General features: G+C 39.5%; 1 protein-coding gene across 4 annotated transcripts in view; it reads right to left on the reverse strand.

Moving 5' to 3' along the window:
• Positions 1-7,213: 7,213 nt before the first annotated feature.
• Positions 7,214-21,957, reverse strand: part of NEU3 (neuraminidase 3) — a 31,441-nt gene continuing 16,697 nt past the window's right edge. For all 4 annotated transcript variants that reach the window (XM_016422001.2, XM_007490979.3, XM_016422000.2 and 1 more), the window contains one exon: positions 7,214-21,277. In XM_016422001.2, coding sequence (XP_016277487.1) covers positions 20,198-21,256 — 1,059 coding nt within the window. In that variant the 5' untranslated portion in view covers positions 21,257-21,277 and the 3' untranslated portion in view covers positions 7,214-20,197. The remainder of the gene's footprint in view (positions 21,278-21,957) is intronic.

The raw sequence follows: 21,957 nt of genomic DNA on the forward strand, positions 1-21,957 counted from the left end.
GGAGAAAATTATGCAATGGTTCTCATTGAATTCACTACAAACTGATGTTACAAAAGTTCATAGATAATCCTCTTATATATTTCCCTCATAAACTCAATATCCCATTCTTCACAGTGGATCTTTCAAATGTTTTTATCTTTCTTTAAATCTCTCATGTCTCCTTCTCCCCTTACCTTCTCTATTGAGAACTTTGAGTCATATTTTATAGAAAAAAATTGACACCATTCACCCCTTCCCCATCTCCTGTCACTCACATGCCTTCTGTCCCTCTCACCTCCTTCATCCCTGTCTCACTTGATAAGGCAGCCTTACTCCTTACCAAAGCTAAGTTCTGTCCCTCCCCCACATCCCTCGAGAAGGCAAGAAATACAATAATTTATATATATATATATATATATATGCATATATATATAAATATGCAGTCCTGTAAAACCTATTTGCACATTAGCTATGTAGCAAGAATAAAAAGCAAGAAGGAAAAAAGCAGATATGGAGAGCATTTTTCATTAAGACTTCTTTAGGAATTTTATAGATCACTATATTTATCAGCAGCTAAGTCTTTCACAGTTAATTATCTTTACAATATTGCTGTTATTATGGACAATATTCTCCTAGTTCTGCTTGCTTCCCTTTGCATCAGCTCTTAGAATTCAACCCAAGTTTTTCTGAAACAATCCTTTTTGTCATTTCTTATAGAATAATAGCATTCCATCTAAATTATATATTACAACTTGTTTAGTCGTTTCCCAACTGATGAACATCCCCTTAATTTCCAATCCTTTGCCAAAGAGTTAACATAATAACCACATTATAATAATATAATGTAATAATGACAAAGAATTTATATAAATATTATTGTACACATAGCTCATTTTCTTTTTTTCTTTGATCTCTTTGGGGTATAGACCTAGTAGCAGCATTGCTGGGTCAAAGGACATGCATAGTTTTATATCTCTTTAAGCATAGTTCCAAATTGTTCTCCAGAATGATTGGAGCAGTTCACAGATCCACCAATAATGCATTAGTGTCCTTATTCTTCCACAACTCCACCAGCATTTGTCATTTTCCTTTTCTGTCATGTTCACTGATATAAGTGTAAAGTAATAACTCAGAGTTGTTTGAATTTGCATTTCTCTAATCAGTAGTGATTTAGAGAATTTTTCATGACTATTGATAACTTTCTTTCTTTTGAAAACTCCCTATTAATATCCTTTGACCATTTCTCAATTAGGGGATGGTTCTTATGTTTTAAAATTTGGTACAGTTCACTATATATCTGAGAAATAACAGAAACTTGCTATAAAATCTCCCCACACTCAGTTTCTTGCTTTTCTTCTAATTTTGGTGCCCTTGGTATTATTTGTCAAATACTTTTTGATTCCACACAATTAAGCTTTTCCATTTTATCTCTCATGATCCTCTCTATCTCTTGTTTGGTCATGAATTGTTCCTTTATCCATAGATCTCACAAGTATTTTTTAATAAGCTCCCTTAATTTACTCAGAATATCACCCTTCGTGTCTAACTCAAGTACTCATTTTGAGCTTATGTTGATATATGGTGTGAGATGTTGGCCTTCTTCCAAACCACTTTCCAATTTTCCTGGTAATTTTTGTCAAATAATGAGTTCTTGTCCCCAAAGCTTAGATCTTTAGATTTATCAAACTGTGGTCATTTACTTCCACACATTGTATACTTAATATATTCTAATGATAAGCCATTCCATTTCTCATATAGTTACAGAATGTATGTAGGATAGTTTGAGATCTGGAACTGCGAGGCTGCCTTCCTCCTTTTTTTTTCATTGATTCCCTTAATATTCTTGACCTTTTTTCCTCCAAATGAATTTTCAATTGCATTTTCCAACTCTGAAAAATAATTCTGATAGTTTAATGAATTAACATCCTGAATTAAGCCATAAATCTCTTCCCTCAGCCAAAAAGAAAACAAATTTGCTCTCTAAATCACATAGGGTTGAGTTCCAACAATAGTTTTCTTACCTCTGCATTTCTCATACCTTGACTATTATTATTATTTCTTTAACTAAACATAATTGTATACCTGGTTTTGGATGAGATTAATATAAAATATCAAAAGCAATAAGATTAATGATTTTTGTGTAGGATAATTTGGAAATGCATTCAGCTGAATTATGTCATCTGACTAGTGATATGGTTTGCTTCATATTTTTAATACATGATGATGTGTATGTTATTATTGTGCTCCTAAAATTTTTCTTATATTGTGAAATTTGGAAAACCACTGTATAAGAAATGTTATTAAAAAATAACTCTGTTTTAGTCTGGATGCTGTTAGATTATTATTTGAGATTTTAAAGGAATATGATTAAAATAGATCTTTGGAAACTGTTAAATATTTAATGGGGGTATATTTTGTTTTAAAAACAGATTGTAATAATAATAAGTTGACTATAACAAAGAGTGAGTTTTCATTTAAATTTTTTTGGCTATCCCATAAAAATTATGAAAATATATTGGTTGGTTTAAAGATGTAATTTCACTACATTAACATAAGTCAACTAAACCCCAGAATGTGATTAGTTTTACTTTATAAGCAAAGGATAAGTGATATTTCACTGTTGGGAAATATAAGGAAGTTAATCATATTCAAGTCCTAAATTATTATTAGTGAAATGTTCCTATTTGACATAAAAATTATTGGGATTATAATTTACTATTGCTTTGATTTTGGTTACAGAGACAATTGACTGAGTCATAAAGCCAATGATAGAAAATAGCATTTGCTGTGCTGCAATGTGGGACAGGTAGATATCTGTCCCTTGGAAAAAGTTGGCATGGCCTAAGGTAGGATCTTCTTGACTCATTTTCCCCAACATTCTATTTTACATATGAACAGGAAATTTCCCCACCTGGTTAATCCTGATACTTGCTTTTGATACCTTGTGACTACATGACTGACTGACATATATGGCTCATGCCTGGAATCAAACAGAGCTAAATGAATTTTTCCTCTGTTATAGCTCTGGTTAGTCTGTGCCCTTAAGGGAATAAGTTTTGATATTGTTATAACTATTTTGCTTCTTTTCCTTTAATAGAAAATTTCTGTAAGCAGGATAGGTGAGCAATAGAAGCTTTGTGAGTATAATAATAAACCTATTAATAGATTGATGCTGGAAGATCTGAGTTACTATAATAGGATACAAGTATGAAAAATCTTATTTTTAATCTGTATTTATGGTTAAATTATAATAGAGGGATGAATAAGACAACAAAGTAATATGAAAGTTTTCTAACTAAATGGAATAGTAAATTTTGAGAAACAGGATTAGAATGTTTTCTCTAAGAATTATACATAAGTATATGATTTGTTTCCAAATATATCTAGCATGGAAATTCAAGCTTTGGTAAAATTTTATTAAAAAAATTTTTCCCCATGGTTACAAATGCTTATTGTCTCCCTCTTTCCCCTCCTGCCTCCCAGACCTAACAAACAATTCCACTGGGTTATACATATATTATCACTCAAAACCTATTTACATATTATTCATTTTTATAATAAAGTATTGACTATGTTAGTAATAAATTCTCAAAATAAGAGTAAGAATTATATTTATAAAATTATATTAATAATTGCAAAGAAAGTTAAATTTCCCCCCTCTGATTTTTAAAGTATTTGTTTGATTATTTTATTTATTTATTTGATTTTTTTTTTTAGTCCTTACCTTCTGTCTTAGAATCAATACTAGGTATTGGATATAAGGCAGAAGAGCAGTAAGGACTAGGAAATGGGAGTTAAGTGATTTACCCAGAGTCACACAGCTAGGAAATATCTAAGGCCACATTTGAACCCAGGACCTCCCATCTCTAGGCCTGGCTCTCAATCCACTGGGTCACCCAGATAGCCCCATTTGACAATTTAAACAAAAGAGTTTGTTTTACAAGGTAGACCACAAATTTTTTTTAGGTTCTTACATCAGGCACACATTTTAGGTAAAAATAAAAACAATATGTGAAATGTAAAATCTGAAATTCTCTGAAATTTCAGGATAGGAGAGCCAAATTTAAAAGATTATACTAAATTATATTAAGTTTCATTACTGGCAGAATTACATAGGAATCTTTACATGTGATCTGGATTCAGAAAAGCAGAGTCTCCTTCAACAGCTGCCCTGAGAATGTGGCCTATTCCAAAAGGTACAAAAAAGGATGTCCAAGAACTAGACGACAACATTAGATATCTGGGACTCAGAAATGTGCTGATTAAATGGATACTGGGGATGGGTTACTCGGATTCAAGGAGACTTAACATTAGTTAATATTGATGATTATTGTATTGCTTGGCCCTTTTGTTTCATGGTATTTGTGCTTGTTTAAATTCTCTTGGTTACCTTGATGACACAACTTCCTTCTCAAAATTAGTCTATTGTGAGCCCTCTAAGTAGCGATCTGTAACCTGATTTATGTATATGTATGATCATATGAAAAACATATATATATATATATATATATATATATATATGTGTGTGTGTGTGTGTGTGTGTGTGTGGCTTATAGATAAGTGATCCATGGGGTAAATGGGCTGCCCACTCTCCCATAAATCAAAAGAGGGGAAAATTGAGAAAATTAAAACAGCAAATTGTCAAATGTGGGAAGTGAATGAACCACACTAACTCCATCTTGTGACTCAATTCTGGTACTTGCTCACTTTCTATTTAATTTCACTTCAAGTCTACTCTAATTTCTCTTGTAAGAAAATTATATCCAGTTGTGAGGTTTGAGAGAAAACCTTATTGCATCGTTTGAACCTAACCCTGTGTAGTTGGGAAACTGGACCACCTCTCTCTGCTGCTTAGAGAGACTGAACCAAGGACCTTCTTTCCTGAATTCAGAAAACTGTTCCTGTTCAATCTCCCCTCCCAATTTGAAAGTCCCTAATTTTTTATCTAAATAAAAATGAGATTGCCTAATGTTATATTTTTTTCTTTTATTTTTAAATCTTTACTTTCTGTCTTAGAACTAATACTAAGACAGAAGAACAGCAAAAGCCCAGTGTTGGAAGTATTTGAGGCCAATTTGAACCCACGTCCTCCTGACTTCAAGCCTGGTGCTCTATCTACACTGTGCTACTTAGTTGCTCCATATTGTTCCTTTTTAACTTGCCTTATTTGGTTGTTTTTAATGTATAAACGCTTGTCTTCCCTGAATTCCGAGTTTACCCCTAAGCTAAGACAAGGGCCTGGTCTCAATTTGTTGGCAATTGACAGGCATTGCTTCATAAATCAAAATGCTCAGAAGTTTGAACCTTTGTTTCCTCAATCATTTCATCTTTCATCTGCCACAGTTCTGAGAAAGGGTCCATACCTTCACCAAATGTCCAAGAGTCCAGGATACACTAAATGTTAGGAATTCCTGTCCTAGATGATTTAAATTCTATGATAACCTGATAATTGAATAAGCATTTACTAAGTACCTACTATGTGTCAAGAACTGTGCTAAGCACTTTGTCAATAACTCGTCTGAATGTCAAAACAACCCTAAGAGATATAGGCGCTATTATCTTCTCCATTTAATAGTTGAAGACACTGAGGCAGACAGAGATTTTGTTTCATTCAGGGTCACCCAACTACTACGTGTCTGAGGCTGGATATGAATTCTGATCTTCCTATCTCCAGGCCCATCTAGCTAAAAATAAGTTCTAATTCTGAAATATCAAGTGCCAAAAGTAAACTAACCACCAGATATCCTCAGGGGTTGAGAATAGAAATATCCAGCTAATAATAATGGCTAGCATTAACACAGCAAAGAGCTTTACAAAGCTATATTATCTCACTCTATACTCACAACAATCCAGAGAAGTAGGTGCTATTATTAATCCAATATGTCCCTTGATATGCTTGATTTTTTGTTCTTCCAAATGAACTTTGTTATAGTTTTTTTCTAATGCTATTATTAATCCAGTTTTCTTTCTTTTTTTTTTTTAACCCTTACCTTCCTTCAAGGCAGAAGAGTGGTAAGGGCTAGGCAATGGGGGTCAAGTGACTTGCCCAGGATCACACAGCTGGGAAGTGTCTGAGGCCAGATTTGAACCCAAGACCTCCCATCTCTAGGCCTGACTCTCAATCCACTGAGCCACCCAGCTGCCCCCCAATCCAGTTTTCTAAATGAGAAAACAGTCAGGTAAAGAGGTCAAGTGACTTACTTAGGATCACATAGCTAGGAAGTGTCAGGCAGCATTTGAATTCAAGTATTTTTGATGCTAAATCCAGCATTCCAATGTCTTCACCAATGAGATGCCCGTAGCATCAGACATTTTTGAAAATAGAGGTTATGTGGAAATCTTTTGCTTTTTTTAACTGTGTTTTAAGAGATAACTCTCTGGTAAGAAGGTAATGGAAAAATACAATGGAAAATATAGGTTATACAAAAACAGAAAATTCCTGTTCAGGAACAGGTTGGATTAGATGTCATCCAAGGTCCCTTCCTCTCAACCCTGGGATCCTGTGAAAGGCTGTGGGGTTCAGGTAGGGTGGGGAGGGGAAAAGTTGCTCTCTGTGGTTTCACTGAGAAGCCCCAGCAAGACAGTCTTGGATTTCAATTCAGGAAACCTCCCAGTGCCCAGCTCTCCCTGGCCTCATCACACTTCACAGTCAACACACCAGCTGTTGATTTTCTCTTTGGTGACCTCCTCTCTCCCAGAGGGATATGGCAGGGGCAGTATAACTCTCTCACTTCTGGTTCTCTTCCCAGCTGGTGATCAAAGAATCTATACTTGGGCTGGCTGTTTCTAAATTCTGTATCAGTGACACTAATATGAAAAGTAGCCATATGTCCCAGAATGTCAAAGCTGGAAGAGCCCTGTAAAACAATGTCAAGTTGAGAAGGATCTTAGAACGCTGAATGTTATAGCAGGAAGGAGCTTTAAAATACTGTTACAACTGGAAATGATCTTCTCACAGAAAAGTGTTAGCTAAAATGCCAGTGTTGGAAAGGACGTTAAGAGGATCATCTACTCCAACTTCTTCATTTTACAGAAAATGCAGTTGAGTCTTAGAGAGAAGGGATTTACCTGGGAAGACTGAGTCTTGTTTTTCTTTTTTTTTCTTTGTTTCAAGTCCAGTATTTATTTTAACATAATGATTTCAGATACCCTAAACAATTAAAAAAAAGAAAAGAAAAGCTCCTTTTTCACTTTGAGGTGTAAAAATTAAAATTAGATCTCAATAATGAAAATATTACATTTTAAGGGATTTATTAATGAACATTAGGAATAAAGGAATAAGAGGGATACAAAATAAAGACCATGTACCCATGGCTGATCAGCCTGTTGAAAATCCCACTCACCACCATTGAGCCAAGATGCCAAAGAGGGTGGGACCCTCCACATCCCCACCTAATATACTCTGTCTATACAGTTATTACATAATGACAGGAAGTCCGTGGGCTCCTGGGAAATATAGTTCTTTTTTGGGTAACAGATTTTCAATCATACATTCCCCCCCCAAGATCTGTGGAAGACTGATCTCTCCAATGGATCTTGTAAACATAATCCACTTTTAAATTACAATAATTTGGAGATAAAAGAAAAAGAGAAGAAAACCAATGATTGCTAGGCACATTGACAAAAAGTCAGTTAGGGGAAGTCCCCTTTGGCATAAGAGTATACAGACAAAACAATTGCATTTAACCCCACACAGTTCAGATCACCACATCCCAAAGTTAACTCTGGATCTTCTGATGCAGCATGTAGTCTGTGGAGGTATCTTCATGGTGCCTTCTCCAAAGAGTTCATTTTCTGGATTTGGAGAGGTAGCATGTTTCTTAACCTAAAATTACTCTCAAAAAGAATTTAAACTTTAAAATTTAGAATAATAATACATTCTCCCCTGATGAGGGTGTTGAAAAACACAGGGATCACTTAGTGATGAATGGCTGAGTTATGGGGTGTATGAATCAATTGGCAAGAGAAATCAAAAACATCAAAAAAATCCAAATAAAAGAGAAAATATAACTTCTGGATGAAATATAAACTATCAAAGTCTAATGTGAAAAAATGTAAGTAAAGGAAAATAAACCTATAACAGGTCCTTGAATCAGGGTCCAATTAAAGTAATTTCTATCCCACAAGTCTGTAGGACAAATGCAGTAATAGTTCACTTACCCTTTTGCAGTCAAGAAGTTGCCATACTATAAGAGAGAAAAAAGGACTAGATTTTTGTGTGATAGAGAAGTGTAATCCCCTGGTCTGATTTACCTTCCCTCTCAGGGATAGGGGAAGCCAGTACCTGTGAGTATTTCACAAAGAGTGTGGATACAAGGTGTCCTGCATCTTAACATATGTCACGCTCCACAACCTTGAGTCTCACACTAGGTACAAGTCCTTTCATATTGGCTTAGAAGTTCATCAATCCTACTTGGACTGGTTTGGTCCTTTTTGACCTTGTGCCTCTTGGCACTGCAAATTTTCATCAACTCCACTGGGATTGGTTGGTCTCCTTGACCTTGTGCTTCTTGGCACTGTATAATGGCTCTTTTGTTCCCTTCTCCTAGAATCAGACACAATCGTTAATCACAGTCCCAAACATTTATCAATAAATGTCAGGTTTTCGTAGTCTAAAGCTTTGGGGTGTGCATTAATATTATAGCAAATATATATTTTAACTTATATTAATGCAAAATCAAAAAAGTTTAAGAAAAATCTTCTCAATACTGTTGACATGTGCTTCAAATACAAAAAGGAGAGAAAAATAAGACTACATGCAAGCAAAAACAATAATAAAAGTTTTAAAAATCAAAAATATATAGCTTACAATCATTGACATACTGTGTCAGCTAAGAAAAGGTAGAGTACAAAGGTTTCTCACCCAAAAATGAGATCCATTCCTCTTCAAACTTAGTCATGATCCACTCTATGTGAGTGCAAGTAATTTTCACAAAGTAACAGTTTTTAAAATAAAGAACAGTAGTGCAACAGGAATGAACATTCAAAAAGTATTAAAATTCCTAAAGTTAAAATAGCCCATTTAATTACAATAGCAAACAAACTCATTATCATCAGGATTCACATGAGTCTGCTGTGTTACATTTAAAACTAATGTCCAGAGGTCTGTCCAGCGGCCTCTCTGAGGACCAGGGTCTGTCTGCCCAAGTATGATTTCACAGTCAGATAAATGAGATGTGATACACCATGCATTCAGCCCACATACACAGGCATCACACACAGTGCTCTGCCATAGTACCATGGTATTTTGTTATTTCTTTTTATTATATAGGTTTTTGGTACACACACACATAATCAATTCACTATGTATGTGACATTCTACAGTTTGATTGAATATTATCGAATCACCTAAACAACACTCTTGTGATGTTACTACAACAAAGAATTCTGTGATCATTTACTAGATTTCTACAACACTCTGTGATAGATATGATTAATGTGAATAAAGCCATTTGTAGGTTAGTACCCCTTGACCTGCTGAGGATCATTGTGCTTTTGCTCAATTTTCACTATCCATCATAATTGCTTGGGTGATGAACAAAAAAACATATTCATATCTAGGTATGAGGATTTTAGGCAGACCAATTTTGGTGTTTTCCTCAATTTACAAATTCTGTTTTTCTTGTGTTTCTTTGAAATGCCTAGCGATGCTGCTTGGCTTCTGTTCCAACAAATTCATTCGAGTGTGGTAACTATAGGACAAGATTCATTACAGTACTCAACCTTTCAGTTGGTGTTTATTGTAGGGCCTTTGTGCTTGAGAAAAGAGGGGTCATCTGCAGTAATCTTTGGGCTTTTATTCTGTAATTGCAATCTTTTGGGGGTAATAACCTAGGGGGCTTAAAGTAGGGTATATATTTATTGATCCTATAAGTATTTGCTCTCATGTTATTTCTCCTGTATTGGGGAGGGAATAATAATCGTAACAAGTCCATTAGTGGGAAAAAAGTCACAAATGGGGATCAGCAGGGAGCCCTCATTCTGGGGTCTGCTTTGCTGACCTTCCTTCCTTGTACTGTGACCTTGTCAAACGGTTGGGGTATGATGGCTCTGGCACTAATGGGTACTTGTCACAAGTTTTTCAGGTGTAGCAATGTTTCAACCTTGGCTGAGATTTTTTTTTAATACTGCCATCATTACAAAATATAGGAGAGGAGTTTAGAAAAAAACCAAACCTCTGTACTGTTGACTTTGGGTTTAAAAATGTCACCAAGAATCTAGATCATTCTGGTGTAAGGGTAAAGTAATCTGAGGAGTTACAAATGAGAGATGCTCCCTCTTGGGAGCCATCCAGGGATACCATGTCCTGGGATCAACTTCCCAGTTCCTTTGGTATGAGACTGTTATGCCCTATCCATTCACATTTTTACAGATGCAGAGGTGGGTGGGGATTAAAATAGTGCTTCACTTCAACTACTAAAATGGACTCTTTATCTCTTGTTACAAATAATTCAGAGGCAGGCAAAATGATCAATCAGAGTTGTTGGAAAAAAAACTAACTATCATGTCTGAAGAACCCTTAAAAATCAATTTTAGATATTTAGCTCATTAAATTCTTCAAAGGTTGATAGTGTGAAGATTGAATTTGACTCTCCCCTGATTGTAACAATGAAGGTACTTAGCTCTTCCTTTATTGGGAAGATTGAATTGTAATCCACAATCTATTTTAAGATTTTAATGCCCAAAAGGTAGTAACTCAGAATTTGAAGTAGATCTACCCATTTTAATGTACAAAAAGGGGTGAACTAACTATTAAAGGTGCAAACTACTAAAGGTGTGATCTAACCAAAAAAGGTATAATCTAATCAAAGAAGGTGTGAACTAAAGAGTGGGCACTCCTGGAGAGGAGTGTCTACTGTGATTGGTAGATGTGAAATTTAGGGGAGGTGACACTAGAGAAAAGATCTTTAAAAAGAGGACCACAGAAGCCAGAAGGATCATTTGAAGAAATTCGAGATTTGTGATATTTGAGTATTCGAGATTCGTGATAGAGGAAAGAAGAATGACTTGGAGGAGAGACTGGAAGATGGATACTTGAACTTGGCTGTGGAACTGGACCCCTGGAGGAGCTCATGCATGAGACCTGTGAATCTTAAAAACTGCTCAGACTGTACTTTAGAAGATTTGATTTAAACTATCCCCTTATTGTAACAATGGAGATACTTGGTCTAACAAGAATCAGGAATGTATTGGAAACTTTTAAATTATGCCACCATACTCAGACAGTGCCTTAGGGGAAGATAAAGTTATAAACTCCTAATTGAACAATGAAAGTCCTAACTCATGCCTTACTGTGAAACTAGAACCTTAAGATAGGTCTATTTTTAGATCTAATACAAAAAGGTGTTAAGTACCTGTAAAGGTTAAATTAGTCACAAAAAGGTCAAGTAACTTACAAAAGACAAGCTTAACAAAGAGGTATGAAATACTCAGAAAATATAATCTAACCAGAGAAGGCGTGAACTAAAGAGTGGTGAAAACTAAGAATGGGCAGTCCTGGAAAAAAGCGTCTACTGTGATTGGTAGATGTGAAAATTTAGGAGAAAAGTTTCTTTAAAAGGAAGGGTAAGAAGTCAGTTCAGGCTAATTGGAGTTCAGGAGATTCAGTAGAGGACTGGAGCTTGCTTGGAGACAGTCTTGGGGTGAGTAATAAGACTGACTTGCTCTCCCTTAATAATAATAAGTAATAAGACTGACTCCCCCCCTCTCTCTCCCCCTTCCCTTAATTCCTTCTTTCTTTATTAATTAAAATCTCCATAAATCCCAGCTGACTTGGGTATTTTCATATTTGGGGATTTCCCAAGGCTACCACTTACTTAGATTTTAAGACAAAACACTAAAATTATCCTTACAGACCTCAGACTACTTTCCTTTTAGATGGTCACCGTTGGTGAATGAAAGGCTGACTTAGTTTCCCTGCCTTTCTGGAGGTGAGAACCTCCAAGAAAGGCCCATCATCTTGAAACTCCCTTTCCCTGATTAGGACCTTAGAATTTCTACCTGGCTCTGAGGATGCCAGAGCTCTCTCCTTCTCTACCCTTTTCTCACTCCCTTAATATTTTCTCTCTATTGTAAATAAACTACCATAAATTCCACTTAGTTTAGTCATTCATTTTGGGATTTTAGAAATTAAATTCCTGGAGACCACATATTAAATATATCCAGTCCAACCAATAAAAATTTAACATTAGCCAGGTTGAGTCCATTCATCATCTATGTGACAATTAACAAATGGAAAAAAATTGGGGGGGCTTTTACAATATTTTGTTCAGTAGCCATTGGGGAAAGGTAACAAAATATAACAGTAGTTAAAACACAGTAGATTAAAATGATTCAGTGTAACAGAATAGTATTGGATATATTAACATATGAACTTAAAACAACAAAATTAAATCTTAAATAAAACAGTCAGCAAAATACAATAAAATACAGAGACTTTCATTAAAAAAAAATAGAGTCCAAAAAGGTTTAAAATTTTCACCCCCAGTCTCTTTAAAATTCCTTTCTCTATCCATTCAGAGTACTTTTGTCAGAATGCTTGGATCTCCCATAGCAAGAGAGAACTCCTTGCTGAGCAAAGTGTGAAGGAATCTGAAATTGGATGAATCTTAGAGACTGGGCAGGCCCAAATGGCAAAGAGTTGTAGGGAGATGAATTTCTCCCCTGAATCTCAGGTAAGATAAGTGAAAGGATCAGTGCACTCATGAATGGTAGAAGCTGTTTGAGATAGGTAATGCACTGCTCTTTCATAGAATGCACCATGCTTGTTATTTACTTCTTTTTTAGAAGAGTAACTTCCTTCTTCCCTTCTCATTTCCCCCTGAGGTAAAATGCTAGGGAGCAGTTTGTTTCCCCATCCACATGGAGAGGAAGTTAGGAGGCGAATCGTTGCCTAAGGAAAATACACCCTGGTTTTTACCAGTTGCCCAGAGAGTGGCTCCAAGTTTGTGAGTTCCAAAGATACACCAACAGTCTGGGACCAGCTGGGACTGGAGCTAGGGCCAGAGCAGGAGGAAGAGCAACCGGGATCAAGAAGATCAGGAGCCGGAGCAAGCAGAATCAGGGGCAGCAATGCCAGAGGCAGCAGTGAGGAACTGATTAACATGGGCTCAAGCAGAGGGGCGAGAGAAGTGACTTATCTCCTCTTCACCAAGAGTTCCCTTGTTAAAAATGACCTGGCCAGTAGGGAGAACAACAGGGCAAAAAGTAGGGGAAAAAAGGCAATAGCTACAAAGAGAGTTTGGAGTTTGTGAGGGTGGGTGGATGGGGTGGGCAAAAAGCCTTGGCAGGAGATAATTTTTTTTTTTTATCTAGGTTATCTTAAAAAGATTGAGAATTTTTTCCAACTTCTGTTTGCCATAGATGTAAAAATTAAAATTAATATCAAATAATAAAATATTATATCTTAAGGGATTTATTAATGATCATTAGGAATAAAAGAATAAGAGGGATACAAAATAAAAGACCATATGCCCATGGCTGATCAGCCTGTTGAAAATCCCACTCACCACCATTGAGCCAAGATGCCAAAGAGGGCGGGACCCTCCACATCCCCATCTAATATCCCCTGTCTATGGGAAGTACATAATGACAGGAAGTCAGTGAGCTCCTGGGAAATGTAGTTCTTTTTTTAGGGTAACAGATTTTCAATTAAATAGAGGGAAAGGGGATGGCATAGCCTAGACATTGATTTGGGACTTTGAGTTTTTAATCAATTAATTAATTGCTACCAATTAATCTAATAATTTCAAGACAATGAAATATCAAACTGTTTGGGGATGGGATGGAGATAGAGTTAGGGTTTAGGGTTAGAAATGAATTTAGGGTTAGGGTTAGAAACGTATTTAGGGTTAGGATTAGGGTTAGAAAGGACCTAGAGGTGCCCCTTGCTCACTCACTGATTCTAGCCCATGCTGGCTCTGACTCTGGCTCTGTAGGTGGAGTCGGGGAGGGTAGATCAGCTCGAGTTTTGGTGGGAGCCTTTTCACCCTCTTATAGTGTGGAAATGCCCAATTCCCACGGTGGACTAGAGAGGGTCTAGATCAGTCAAAACTCAAAATCCTTGCAATCAGTGCAAGCACAGGCCTTTCTCTATAACATTCTGATGTGCGATAAATTTGGACACCACACTTGAAAGTTTTCTAAGCCAACATCTAGGATTCCAAAGGGAGGCAAGAGTATAAACTGACCCTACATGGATTAGTTTTCTCTTGATTGGACTAGATTTTGAGAGCTTTTAAGTTACTTGACTTAAAAGGCAGTCTAGGAACAGTTAGGTGCCTCAGTGGATAGAGCAGCAGGCCTGGAATTGGGAGAACCTACATTCAAATAAGGCCTCTGAAATGTTCTGTGTGACCCTAGCCAAGACTCTTAACCCCAATTGCCTAGTCCTCAATGCTCTTCTGTTTTAGACTTAATACAAAGAGAAAAGTTAAGGTTTTGTTTTTCTTTAAGCAATCTAGTATAGGGTGTGGCCAAAGTCTTTATGTAGTTTTAAACTTAAAGTCTTTAAATTGCACTAAAGACTTTTGGGACATCCTTTATAGTGAAAGGTCTCTGGACTAGAAGACAGAAGACCCGGGTTCTGTTCCCAGATTTTTGATGTATACATTGTTGTATATGCAATCATAATACACAACAGAACAGAGAACAGCAGAATGATGGCTTGGCCTTAGATTCAGGAAGGCAGTTTTCTGGGTTACAGGTCTTGTTTTGGATGCAAATTGACTGGGTGACTTGGACAAGTAACTTTCCCATCTCAATGTGAAAGAAGTCAATCTGCAGTGTTAGAAGGAATTTCCTCATCCAGGAGGTCCCTCCATCAATGAAATCAAAGGTTCACTCCATTTCTATATCCTATAATCAAGAACTTAAATAGGAGAGGCACAAACTAAACTGGTCTTTCCTCATCTATAAAATAAGGAAGTTGGACCACATTCCTAAGGTCCCTTCCACATCTAATTGACTAGGATGGTGCCCAGTCTTTCTGTTATACATTCCTGCCTGCCCATAGTCACCTAGGAATTTTGGCCAGTTGCCACCTTTCTTCCTAAAATATCTTCAATCTCTGCTCAATGCTATTGGACAAGAATGCTGTCAGATCGAATTGCTTGCCAGCTCCAGAAGGGAGGCGGGAAGGAAACAATTTGGACCATAGAACTTCAAAAAACGTATGTGTAAATGTATTACATGTGATTGGTTAAAAAAAATGCTGTTATACATAAGGTTGCATCATCAGAGTCAAGTAAATAAAAATGGAAAAGTGATGCAGTTCTGACCCCAAGGAGTTTATAATCTAACAAAAAGCTGACATAAAACCAATTAACTACAACATACTCTAGAATGTTCAAGAGGTAAAGGGCAGGGTCTGAGAAGATGCTCTAAGAAAATAAGCAAAGGGAGAAATCCCTTTCAGCTGGAGACTGAAAGTGAAGTGAAGGCTCCATGGGGAAGGTGATCTCTTAGTTGGATTCTAAAGGAAAAGGGTTTTTTAATGGACAAGGAGGAAGCAGGAGAGTTGGCATGAATACAGAGAAGCAGAAAAGGCAGAATCGAATTGGAGATTATCTGAATGAAAAGAGCAGATGAAGTGGCTGAACGTGAAATTGGATGGAAAATGAATTGGAGCCAGACCACCAGGCGAAGACACATTTATTCTCTAGGTGGTAAGGAGCCACAGAGAATGTTAGAGAATGATGTGGTCAGGGCCATACATTTTAGTAATTATTCTGGTAGCATCTTGTCCTTTTCTTGAGATACTATGGCAAACATCTTCAAAAATGACTCAAATGATCTGATAAAGTTTAAAGCTCAATTTCTTTATTACAGCACACTTGAACTCACACAAGAGAAGCCTAGGACAAGGTTCCTGGCACAAAAGGATGAAATAAGGGAGGTCCTGGGGCCTCGGGCATCACGTTTTTCAGTCCAGGGCAGCAGAAGGAAGAGCAATCAGCCTCTGTGGAGAGGCTTTCTTTGGACAAGGCACATGCAGCTCCTTCAGTTCTACCCTTCTTGCTGGAATGTCAGCCAGTTAACAAGCGTTTAAGTGCCTACTATGTGCCAGGCATTGTGCTAAGTGCTATACAAATATTATGTCACTGATCGTCACAAAAAACCATGTAAGGAAGGGGTCATTATTAGCCCAATTTTACAAAAGAGGGAAACTGTGGCAAAGAGGTTAAAGTCTCTTGCCCAGGATAATACAGCCTGTAAAATGTCTGAGGCCAGATTGGAACTCAGGTTTTTCTGGCTCCAAGCCAAGGGTCTTGGAAGTGAGAGACACCACAGAAGAGGATGAAGGTTTAGAAGCAAAAAATTAAATGTATGGGTTTGGGAACAGGTTAAGAATCACAAGCAACCCTTAGGTTTCCAAGGTTGGTGATGCCATCAGCAAATACTGGGAGATCTGGAAGATTTGGGGGTCAATGACAAGTTCTATGTTGGGTAAAGTGAGTCTGAGGGGTCAGGATGGCATTCTGTTAGAAATGGCCACAACTCAAGTAGACGTTGTAAAAGATTCTCTTTGTGGGCAGTGTAGTCAGGTGGTTAGAAAGCTGGCCTTGGTCAGGAAAATCACTTCTAATGTGTACTGGCTGGCTGAAATCCCTTAATCTCTTAGTGCTCAAGGCAGCTGGTGCAAATCTGAAGCAGGAAAAGGGGTTTCCACACCTACTTCTGACACCAAAGGGGAAAAAAGCCCATAAAGAAAAAGTATATCATTTCTCTGAGGGTCTGCTATATTGTAACAAGGCCCTCGGGAAGATGAAAGCCTTCCCGACCAGAAGGAAAGCACATCAGCTTCTTGAGAGCCAGAACTGCTGTGTTTGTCTGCATTTTTATTTTAGGATAGTACTTGGTACAGGGTAAGCACTTCATATAAGTTTGCTGACTGACTGATCTCTCATGGTAGAATTTTAAGCCAGAGACTAGGTAAGGAGGGAGATGTTTTGGGGGCAAGGACTGGTTTTTGAAGGGCTGTATACTCCTAAAATAAGGTCTGATCTACACCTATCTTTTTTTTTTTAATTGCTTTAATTAATTTAGAATATTTTTCCATGGTTACATGATTCATGTTCTTTCCCTCCCCTCATACCGTTCCCGCTCCCGTAGCCAATGCACAATTCCACTGGGTTCTACATGTGTCATTGATCAAAACCTATTTCCAAATTATTGATATTTGCACCAGGGTGATCGTTTAGAGCCTGCATCCCCAGTCGTATCCCCATCAAACCAGATCTAGACCTCTCTTAAGACCTACTGGTAAGGCTGGGGCACAGATGGTCCAGTCGGATTGCCATGGCGGGGGTGGTGTATACATCTGGAGCTGAAGTGATTTGTCTACATGGGCTATGTGAGTGTGAGGTGCCAAGAAATAAACACATCCAAGCTGGGATCCCGGCAAGAGATTCAGTGATGCCAGGTACAAGGAACAGCTAGGAACGTCACTAAATCATGGAGCAAGGACCATAAAGCCACGGAAACTACAACAGGGCTAGACAGGAGCCCAGAGCAGTCGGCCATGCCCACAAGGATCTAGAAGGGCTAACTATAGCCGTTCATTACACTGGGAATGGATCTGGGCTCATACCCTAGTTCTGAAATCTCTTAGTCATATGACCTTGCCCATGTGTAGACGATGATTCTTTCCCTACATACCTTTGTTTTGTCCTTCTGGGGTTATTGTGAGATTGGGAAATGGCTAAGGACTTGGGCAATGAGTTGTTATGCAGTAAAAAAACCAACCAACCTCCACTCTGGTATGTGTGGGATGACAGAACAGGGCCCTTGGGTATGCCAACAGTCACCCACCTAGCCCCTGGGTATGCCAACAATATTCCACCTTTCATGTCTGTCCAAATATCACCCACTTGTTATGCTAATCACCCATTTGTATTGTCAACCTAGCCAAAATCATTAACAGAATATTCTAAAAATATTGTCATTCCCCATCAAGTAACTCAACTATGACTGCTTTAACCAATATAAACTCCACTCTGACTCGGCTTCTTCGGAACTCACTTGCTGAGCTTCCCCTAGCATGCTAGTAATAAACTTCCCCTTGCCTGAATTGCATTGTCTCCGTGTGTTCCTTGGGGTGATTGTCCACTTGGCCCCTAACAGAGTCAAGAGATATTGTGGTATAGTAAAAAAGGGGTGCAGACTTAGATTAAAAAGGTGTCAGTGCCAGTCTTGGATATGCTTCCTAGTGGTAAAGCCTTAGATAAGTCATTTCCTTTCTTTGAACCTCAGTCTCCTCATTTGTCAAACATGACACTTGTCCTCCCTAGCTTACTGATATCTGGAAAAAATGAACAAAAAGTACCTATAGGCATACTTTGCAGCACCATGTAAGTATCAGCTATTCCACCATTATTATTTAGAGACTTTCTCAAAGAGGATATTTTCTCATTTAATCTTCCTTCCTTTTCAGTACGTGATGAAGTCTTTTATCTGTTGTTTAGTCATGGCCAACTTCTCATGACCCCATTTGGGGTTTTCTTGGCAAAGGTACTAGTTTGCCATTTGCTTCTCCAACTCATCTTTACAGATGAGGAAACTGAGGCCAACAGGGTGAAGTGACTTGCCCAGGGATCGCACAATTAATAAGTGTCTGAGGCCAGATTTGAACTCAGAAAAATGAGTCTTCCTGACTTCAGGCCCAGCACTTTATCCACTGTGCCACCTAGCTCCATCTAGTTTCCTATGATCTCTAGGATTAAATATAAAATACATTGGATTTTAAGGCTTTTCATATTCTAGCTTTTTAAAAACTCTTACCTCCTGCCTTAGAATCAATACTAAGTACTGGTTCCAAGGCAAAAGAGTGATATGGGCTAGGCAATGAGGGTTAAATGACTTGCCCAGGGTCACACAACCAAGGGGTACCTGAGGCCAGATACGAACCCAGGACCTTCCATCTCTAGACCTGGCCCTCTATTGGCTTAGCTACCTAGCTGCTCCTACCTCTTTCCAATCTTCTTACACCTTCTTCTCCCTCCATATACTCTACAATCCAGGGATACTTGCCTCCCTTCTGTTATTTGCATGAAATATTCCACCCCTGGACTCTGTCTCCCTGTCCCTGATTGTCCCTCATGCTTGGAATTCTCTCCCTCCTTCCTTCTGTCACCATCTTTCTCCAAGTCTCAATGAAAACCCTGCCTTCTGCAAAAAGCCTTTCCCAGACTCCTTAATCCTAGAACCTTCCTTCGGTGATTCTCTTCAGTCCATCCTGCATAGAGCTATTGGGCCAAAGTTATCTGCATGTCTTCTCTCCATCACACTGTGAGCTACCTGAGGGCAGGAATTGTGTTTATGTTTCTTTGTAACCATTACTTTTTTTTTAAACCCATACCTTTCCCCCTAGAATTAATCAGTACTCTACTGGTCCCAAGGCAGAAGAGTGGAAGGGCTAGGCGGAGGGGGTTGAGTGACTTGCCCAGGATCACTAGGAAGTATCTGAGACCACATTTGAACTCAGGACCTCCCATCTCTAGGCTTAGCTCTATATCCACTGAGCCACCCAGCTGCCACCCTGCAGCCCTCTGCACCCGGTATAGAAATACTTGCTAACTTAACTCGGGTCCTTCTGTCTCTACATGCTGAAGATGTAAGAGGTCTGCCCAGGTCCCTTGCATCTCCCAGCATAGGTGAGGGGAGGAAGCATCTGTTCCAACTTGCTCATTGCTTTTCTTCCCAAACAATCAGTGTTTGCTCCTGTCTATCCTTCTTAACTCTCCAGGACCCCGAGGCTCGGAGAGAAGAAAAACACTGACAAGCCTCTGAGCAAGGCCCAGCCTTGGGAGTCCTGACTTCCAATGGGCATTCTTTCCTCGGCAAAATGCCAACCGGTCCCTTCTGCCTCTTGAACAAGAGATGGAAGAGGATCAAGAGCAAAAGGAACCAAGGCTGGGGCAAAGAGAGAGTGGGAAGAGATATGGGTTTCAATTATCCACTGAATTCATTGAACAGTTAGTTACCTCTAATTCTCCCTGTTTGCCTCAGTGTCTTCACCTGTAAAATGGGAGTAACAACAGCAGCAGCTACTGGGTGAGCCTGTTGGAAGGGTCAAATGAGATAATATCTATAGAACGCTTTGCAAACGTTTTGGCAATAGAGAAGGGCTGGCCTGTACTGTGACTTGCCCTCATCGCCCTGCAGGCGAGCCAGGCAGCTGGGGTCTCCCTAGCTCTCACCCAGGAAGTGGCGGCTAAAGCTAGTCTCCACTCCAGTTGCTGACACTGTCCAAGCCTGAACGGTCTTCCGAAATGTGCTTGAGGAGCTCCTGGTCCGTGAACAGCTGGAAGGTGATCTGCTCGGTTTCGTGTTTCTCTCCGCACTCAAACAAGCAGCCAAACAAGCCCTCTTCAAGGACAGCCAAGTCGGAGTAGCCGCTGGGGCCCTTGTGGAGGATCCAGGGCTGGGACCAGCAAACGGCTTCCAGGGGAGCTCGGTTCAGATAGATGCCCAGGTTGAGCCTCCGTTTACTGCTCGTGGGGTGTGAATAAAGGAGCCACGAGGCCGGGGGCTTGCCGCCATCCTGCCCCTCTGGGGGAGTGCCGGGCAGAGTCGGGGGCTGGCCCGAGGAGACGTTCTCCCCATTGGGGGCTACTTCTACCGGAAGGCATGTCTTGCTCTGGAAGCTCACCACGCTTCCCTGACAACCGTGGCGGGGCTCCCGCAGCTCGCAGCACAAGGAAACCTTCCCAAAGTGTTCCCCCTGGTCTGCACTGAGTGCTTCCGCCCGGTATCTCCCAGGGGTCCGGGCGCTGCAGTATAACATGGGGCAGCCGTCGGGATTCATCACTTCTGCCACCTCACACTCTATGGTCTGGCCGGACTGCAGGAGCTGCCCGTGTTCCCAGGTGGCACCCAAGTCATCGCTGTAAAACATCAGGGAGTGCGGCCGGGCCCTACCCCAGAGAGGGTGCCCCAGGCAGCGCACCATGCGGTTGAAGCGATAGGCGTAGGCCGGGATGACCAGCCTCCCGGACTGCAGCTGGAGCCCGTGGCCCGGCCCCACAGCAAACGTAGCCCAGTGCGCTACCTCCTCCCCAATGACCTCCTCAGTCAGGTCCCTGATCTGGCTCCAAGAACGGCCCTCGTCCGAGCTGGAGACGAAGCACAGGCGGGCCGCGTTCTTCCCCCTGCAAATCTGCTGCCGCTCAGACACGTGGTTGCGAACGCAAATGAAGAACAGGAAGACCTGCCTCCTCTTCTGCTCCCACACGGGGCAGGGGTTCATGGTGCGGAATCCGGGTAACGTGGCTTCCATCAGGGACTCCTGAGGCCCCCACTAAAGCAAGAGAGAAAGAAAGAAAGAGCGTGGGAGATGGCCCAGAACAGGTCTTGGCCATAGCCGGGCTTCAAAAAATGTTTGCTGCAATAATAAGCGTGTTAAAAAAAAAAGGCCAAGCCTATTCCGTCTAGAAAAAGCAAAGGTTAAGAAGGGAAGGGATTAAAAGCTCTAATAACAAAATACTCTCACAAAGTCCATTATCCCATTTTATCCTTATGAAGACCCTGGGCAGTAACGAGTATATTATTAATGTAAATAATGCTATTATTATAAATGGTTAACCCACATTTCTTGAGTGCTACAAAGGTGATAAATGTGCTTGCCCCCAGCAGTCCTCTGAAGCAGACAATGCAAAGATTATTATCTCCACTTTAAGGATGAAGAGGGTCTCCCCAAATCAGGCTGTTAATAAATATTGTAGCTGGTTTCCTGATGTCCAATCCAGGGCTCTTCCCTTTATGCCATAATGCTTTGAAATAAAAAGAACTTACTAATATATCCATTTTACAGATGAGGAAACCAAAGCTCGAAGAGGTAGGTTACATGGTCAGGAAGTGGCAACTCCAATCCATGCACATTTATTAGGCTCCTAATAGATATCAGGCACTGTACTAAGACAGAGGGATTCAAAGAAAAGTAAAATAAATCAAACCCACAAACCCCAGGCCCCACTCTCT

Source organism: Monodelphis domestica, chromosome 4 (assembly GCF_027887165.1).
Source record: "Monodelphis domestica isolate mMonDom1 chromosome 4, mMonDom1.pri, whole genome shotgun sequence".
NCBI lineage: Eukaryota > Metazoa > Chordata > Mammalia > Didelphimorphia > Didelphidae > Monodelphis > Monodelphis domestica.